The 6986-nt window shown below is 35.2% G+C and overlaps 1 protein-coding gene across 1 annotated transcript in view; it reads right to left on the bottom strand.

Annotated features, from left to right (window-relative positions):
- Positions 1–243: 243 nt before the first annotated feature.
- The window catches only part of LOC107693863 (neuronal calcium sensor 1-like), an 18864-nt gene continuing 12121 nt past the window's right edge, over positions 244–6986 (bottom strand). The window contains exons 3-8 of the mRNA XM_016493398.1: positions 5211–5349; positions 4324–4402; positions 3895–3983; positions 2590–2667; positions 1914–2034; positions 244–1347 (exon numbers count right to left, since the gene is read on the bottom strand). Coding sequence (XP_016348884.1) covers positions 1936–2034; positions 2590–2667; positions 3895–3983; positions 4324–4402; positions 5211–5349 — 484 coding nt within the window. The 3' untranslated portion in view covers positions 244–1347; positions 1914–1935. The remainder of the gene's footprint in view (positions 1348–1913; positions 2035–2589; positions 2668–3894; positions 3984–4323; positions 4403–5210; positions 5350–6986) is intronic.

Here is a 6986-nt window from a genome sequence, read left to right as displayed (position 1 = left end):
CCAATCTTAAAATATGATGTTGTGGCCAACTGAAAATGTATTTTCTTTGGTTTGATCATACAGCGTTGTTTCTGTTTCTAAACACAAATAGAGCAAAGGTGGTGATTATTAGCTAGAACATGCAATATTCAGGTGAAATTACTTCCTTTAGTGCTATGGCCCACCCACCATAAACAGACCTTAAGACATTTTTTTTCTTAAAAACGTTTTTTATTTAAAGAGACTCCATTAACATTTCATTAACATTACCCCATAACCACAATATTTCACCTACTGCAGTGTCTCTGTGACATTAAGACAAACTCAGCAGTGCATTTGCAATTGGAGAACAGATAGACCTTGTAACATTCCCAGATGGCCATATTAGAAAGATGAAATGTTGGGCTTAAAAAAAAGACTTTAACCAAGATGATTTTAACCACACCCGTAACATTAGCAGTAATCTAAATACACCAACACTTCAAACACTGCGGGCATGTGCAGTGCTGATGAATGCTGTATATGCTATTGGTACAAAATTAATCTCATACTTTCAAAGAAGCCAGAGGTGCAACACAATAGCTGTCTGAGAAGAGCATGTTTGCCAGTGCTGACTTCATCATATATACGCCCACACCATCACGACAGTCATATGCAATACTGTAGAAAATTTGCATTCTACATCACAAGGTGTACAATGAGGCTGCCTATGGGTCAAGCAAAGCAGGGGCATGTGAGTAAATACAGTCTCAGTATAATACATCATGGCTGCCAGACGTTAACTATCAGGTCTCAAGAATAAGCATGAGATTTATAAGGAGATTTATAAGTTTTTGTTTATTGTTGAAGATTGCTAATTTACATAGAAAGATTATATAAATAAATAAAGCTAGATGCATGTTGTTCAATGCCAGTGCTTGCTGAAGCCCCATGGAACGTTGCAAATGCATCTTCGTTCATCATGTAGTGAAGGCTAGACCAAAATCCAACTGGGTCCTATGACAAAGTCCACAGCAATATAATGAACTCATTCATTGGTGTTTAGAATATTTGAGTTTTACATTTAATAACACTGATGTGGATGCCCTCAAAGTCACTGTCCATATGAGTGTCTTCTTTACAAAACGGGCACTGAACCCATCAGACTCTCATGAGGTTTTTTACTGTACATCACTCATCCCAAATGAGTTCTGCAAGGGTTCACATTGTCTTGAGCGAATTTTGGATTTCCAGAGATGAGTGACTGACAGCTGATCCCCTCTTAAGAGCAACACCTACAATGCACTTGGCAGGTCCAAGAGATTGGTGACAGGTCAGTTTTCCTCTCACAGTGCCAGCAGGATGACATAAATGGACTGTATTGATTACCTAGTATATATATAGGAATGAAAAACAGAAACTTTAAATTCACACTGAGTTGGTACATGAATAATGAATTGCTGTAATTACAGTTAATCTAATTAGTGCTTTCAAACAGATGTAACTGTAAAGGCCTAAAGTGAATAATTTTAAAGGTCCTGACATTCCTTTAGAACAGTAAAAAAAGGCAGAGAGCTGATCATATTTGAGTTTCGACAGTTTTGACGAACAACCTTTTTTTTTTTTTTTTTTGCATTTTTTCAGTTTGAACTGAAAAGTATTGTAAAGTGTTTTTTTTTGTAAAGAACTGTATTGTATTGAAAAGTATTGTAAAGAATTGTAAAGACGTGCCAGTGTTGTAATGTTTAGCTTAAATTAAAACTATTAACAATTCTTTTAGGTACTTGAAAACCACATAACAAAATTACTCAAAGCTAACCCAAAACAATAAATAATATAACAGTATATAAATAATACTAAATTAACACTGATGTGCACATTTAGAATATTCACTGTAGTCAGCAGGCTGGTACATGGCTGTTTTCAGCATTTGGAAAATGGGAAATGGGACTCACTGAACGCCACTTTCAGATGGGCCTACACCAGGCCATCATAAAGGGAGAGTGCTTGTACAATAGAGGGGTCTGCCTTGGAGCCCTCCTGAAACTCCTGTAGAGTCAACATCCCATCTGCATTCTGTTGACAAAAGGAAGACACTTAGTCATAAGTCATGTCACTGTTTTCAAACACACATACTCGTATTAAGTGTACTGCATAGAGTTGGTGGCGGAAGATATGCATGGAATCAGGTAGAAAGACAGTTTTTAATGATGAATTCAAATCTCTTCTTTCCCTCTATAGCTGAGTGCTCTTTCAAAGGCTCTTTTATCAAAGCTTTCCAAAGCGCCTCTAGACAGTGCAATAGAGCTTCTATTTTGCGTCTTTCATGTGGCGTGCCTTCTGTGTTTCTAGTGCCTGACGAAGGACAGCCTTCCTGACAATCACAGCAGAAATAAGCCATTGTATTTAACCTATTGCTATGACTATTCAGTCATACGAAATGATGGGATTGGTTTGTTGTTTAAAAAATAACTGAAAATTCTCAGAGAGTTACTGCAATTCACTATAAATGCAGTACATTTTCTATACTTATTATTTGTACACAGGCAATGATTTTTGCAAGTAATGTTGTGTATGAGAGCAATGAGGCAGTGGAAGACAGTACACAGCAAATAAATACACAGAATTCACCTTATCCATCATAGCAAAGATGCGGTCGACTCTTTTCTCTGGTGTGTTTTCCTCCTCGGGTAACTCCACTGTGTTCCCCTGCCAGACATAAACAAGGCATATAGCAGGATAAGAAACAACCCCAGTCGGAAACAAATCATCTGTGTGTGTGGCCTATCATGGGGGTAAACAAATCCTGGGTGCCAGAAATGAGTTGCCCATTCATTTCTGTGTGGAAAATAAAGATAAATGTGGTTGTTTTTATATTTTCGCTCTTCAGATAAAACCAAAAACTTTTTTTTTACCAGCCAATTGAACAAAAAGAAAGAATGAATGAAAAGACTGCACTGAATACAAGTAATTCAGCTGACTGTATCAGATCGAACTGAAGGGAAAAAATTGATCACTGTAAGTGATACGGTGAATATAGAAAATATGGTAAATTATGTTCATTCAATAGCATCCAAGGGTAAAACACAATAGTTGGTAAAATTTAAAATTAAGTGTTGTGCTGTATGTAAATGGAGCTTCACAGTAAGTGTCTAAATGTTCATTTTAATGTATAATGCATTTGGTATCATTCATTAACAATGAACAATCATTTTTTATTTATCAAAGTTAATTTAAGAAAATTTTGTTTAGTATTAATTCAAGTTAGTTTCATTAAACAGTAACTCATTTTAATATACAAAACTTTGACAATTTTAGTGTCTATAAAAATTTGCAAGATTAATAAATGCTTTAAAACTACTGTTTATTATTAGTTCATGTGAACAACCTCATTATAAAGTTACCCTTTTTCCCGTACTCTTAACTTAATATTTAAAATATTCAAAGTAAAAGTCGACTGTAGACATGCACAGTATGTAAGATGTTCAGTATGTAATATTCCTCTGGTGTTTCTTATTTTATATACTGGGTTAAACATATATGCATATATTTGGTTGACAGAAAATGGAGGTGCACAGAAATATGTTTTTACTTTCACAAAAAGCCAAATCTCCTGGAGATGTCTTTTTGCTGTTCTCATAGAAATTAATGGGTAACTTTGATCATTTTTACCACACAGGTGAATGGGATCTCTTTGCCAACTGTATACAATCAGAACAGCAAGAAAACATCTTGTTTAATAAAAAAGCACCCAATGCTATTATGGAATGCCAATGCTTCCTGGAAGCCAGTGTTTGAAAAGGTATTCATTCTTTATCAATTTATCAAATCAAAGTTTGGCCTTACTATAAACACCATGTTGGCCTTCCAAAAAAGCTCTTTCATTAACTCAATAGAAATAGAAAGTTACGGTTCAGTGAGAAGCAAATGACTCACCACCATCTGGTAGATGGCGTCCACAATGTTCAGCATCTCATCTCGGGTTATGTAGCCATCATTATCAAGATCATAAAGTTTAAAGGCCCCTGTGACAGCAACAACAAACAAGCACATTAAGAAAACTCTCTCTCTCTCTGTAGTATCTTCAAGATCTTCAAGAGCTGACAATAAGTGCAGGTTCTCATTAGAAAAATGTTTAGACTATTTTACTGTTTATTTCGACATGCTCATTTTTCATTAGTCATGGTGATAAATGAAAATGAATCGACATACATTTACTACTACATTTAGTGTGGGTAACATCTGTTTTACTATTAGACTCTGAAATGTCTTCTGCAGATAAATGAACACATCTCTGTTGCACAAACAAACAACTTTTGAGGTACTGCTGACATTACAAGATATATAAAGCAATTCTGGTCTTACATCTGAGTTTTTCATCCAGCGTCCCTCTGGATGTGACAGACAAAGCTTGAATAAACTCTGAGAACTCGATTCGTCCATCCTGGAGATGCACAACAGAAAGACAGCATGAGAACTGATGGGTAAAGTGTAAAAAGAAGTCTAAAGGAATGACAAAAAGGGTTGATTTTATAAAGCTTTGTTACAGCCTCATATCAAACTGAAATGAATGAGATGGCAAACAACTGCAGAGTGACACAGCAAAAAACTGCAGTTAAATATGGCAGCAGCAGGGAAAGATTTTATCTTACCTGTGTTCATTACCATCTCACAGAAGGTTTTACATATTGGAAATGTCATTTTGACATAGTGATTCAAAAGTGTCTAAAGATGTGATTGCAGCAGACAGTCCCGCTGAGAATCTAGAAACATCTGAGTCTGAGAATAGTCTGCAGGGGCATCAGACCGGCAATGTCTGACACACACACACACACACACACACACACACACACACACACTGTTTCTTGTGTGTAATATTCATAATATTCTCTATAAAGCTTCTAAATGCCTCATTTTTGCTCAGACTTAGACAACAAATTGATCTACCACAAAAACAAATAAATAAATAAATACTGCAAATCTGTTGAAGCTGCATTTCTACAACTAAAATGGAAAGACATAATGTCCCTGTCGCTGAGTAAATGAAAGTGAATGGAGTGTTTACACATGGTATTTTGCTATTCAGCCAAACAGTTCTTCGGGGAGAGATTCTAGTGGTGATAATTTTCCAACTCAGTAAAGAAGATAATCAAAACATTTCTTGGTAAACTGCAACTTTAAAAAGACCCATTAGGCTAATACAACAGTGCTTTCCTTTTAATGACTTTTCCTTTTTTTAAGCCTCTTGTTACCTTGTTTTCATCAAAGACATTGAAGACAAAGGTGGCAAATTTGGTGGGATCACCGAAGGGGAAGAATTGCTTGTAGATCTTCTGAAAGCCAGCTACGTCCAACTGACCACTGGGGCAGTCTTTGATAAAACCCTTATACCTGCCACACATACAGGAAAAATCAAACAAGATCGGAGTGAGGAGGCAGGATTGAAGAAAAAAGAGAGACTGTAAGAATTTTGTATTTAAAGAATTGAGATTTTTATTTACTAAAGTTTTTGAAAATAATAAGATTTAGACATCATAGAAGATTATAGAACACACAAATATACACTATTTTTTCAAAGGTTGGGGTCAGTAAAGAAATTGATATTTTTATTCAGCAAGGATGCATTAAATTTATGGGGAACAAATTACAATTTTCAGCAATTTTCAACTGTGATAATGATTTAAAAAAATGTTTCTTGAGCACCAAATCAGCATATTGACATTAAAGACTGGAGTAGCTAATGGCTGCTGAAAATTCAGCTTTGCAATCACAGAAAAAAACTACCTAAAAATATTTAAAATAAATTAAAATGTTAAATTATAATGGCATTTCACAATTTATTAATTTTACTGTATTTTTGATTAAATAAATGTGATCAAAACAGATGTGGTGTACACAAGAACACACAAAATTTTGATTTTTCAAAAATGCTTACTGACACCAAACTTCTGAACACTGATGTAGAAGAAATGTATAAACTACCAGTGGAAAGGGAAGTGGGGAAAAAAATAAACATTTAAAGAGGTATCATATGCATTACGCTTTTTCTCCACCTAAAGTCAAAACACAAGACATTTTTCCTCCAGTATATACCCCCCTGTGAAGATAAAGAGTCTGACTGTGGCACCAGCTGTTAGCACCCAAATGCACTGCTAGCAGTGTTACAGACCACGTGGTCAGGGTATTTCAGGATAAATGAAACCTCTGTCACTCTATCCAGCAATTTTCAGAAACAACACATCAGCGCTGTTTGTTTTCTGTATGCTAATTGATCCCTGACAAATCTGAGAACTATCATTGCAGATCATTTCCGAGCAATTCGAGGCAAAGGGCGAAATGGTTGCCCAGGATATTACAGGGCACGTCAGTCTTCAATTGCAAATTCATTTCCAGGCACATCAGTTTAGATTCTGCATTTTAGACCTCATTCTAGGAATCTCTCTCAGTATTTGTGGCCCAAATTTGCTAGCTGCAAGTTGTGTGAACTGAACTATCTGAAATATTGAATACTGATACCAGTACCAGTATGAAAAAAAAACTAATTAAAAACAGTGACAAACTGAAAAGACAATTTTCTGTGACTATATAGAATTTAGTCATTGTACGAAATGGCCCTCACAATCATTATAAAAATCTCCAGCATATGTTGCGGTTAAAAACAACAACACTTAATTAGCTAATCATTCATTACCTCCTCAGAGGGGCTTTTTCCTCCTCAGAGAAAGATTTTTCACATTATGCTAATTTACAGTAGCTTGATGACAGAATACTGACATGGCCATATGCGCAGCACAATTTAATAAGCAACTTGAGTGCTTTAAATAATCAAAACTAAATAGCTGTTATCAGGAAAATATTTTAACTTGTTTTTCAGATGGACACTTTTTGGGAAAGTATGCTATCATTTGTCATACACTACTATCATATATTGTTCACAAAAATGTTTCAGAAACAAAAATGTTTAAATGATGTTTATTGAACAGTTGTCTAGAGTACTTAATTTGATTTCCATATTAGATTTTTTTCCC

The sequence above is a fragment of the Sinocyclocheilus anshuiensis genome, unplaced genomic scaffold, assembly GCF_001515605.1.
Source record: "Sinocyclocheilus anshuiensis isolate Anshui unplaced genomic scaffold, SAMN03320099.WGS_v1.1 scaffold1392, whole genome shotgun sequence".
Lineage (NCBI taxonomy): Eukaryota > Metazoa > Chordata > Actinopteri > Cypriniformes > Cyprinidae > Sinocyclocheilus > Sinocyclocheilus anshuiensis.
Note: the sequence above shows the minus strand (reverse complement) of the source record. Positions and strands in the feature narration are given on the sequence as shown.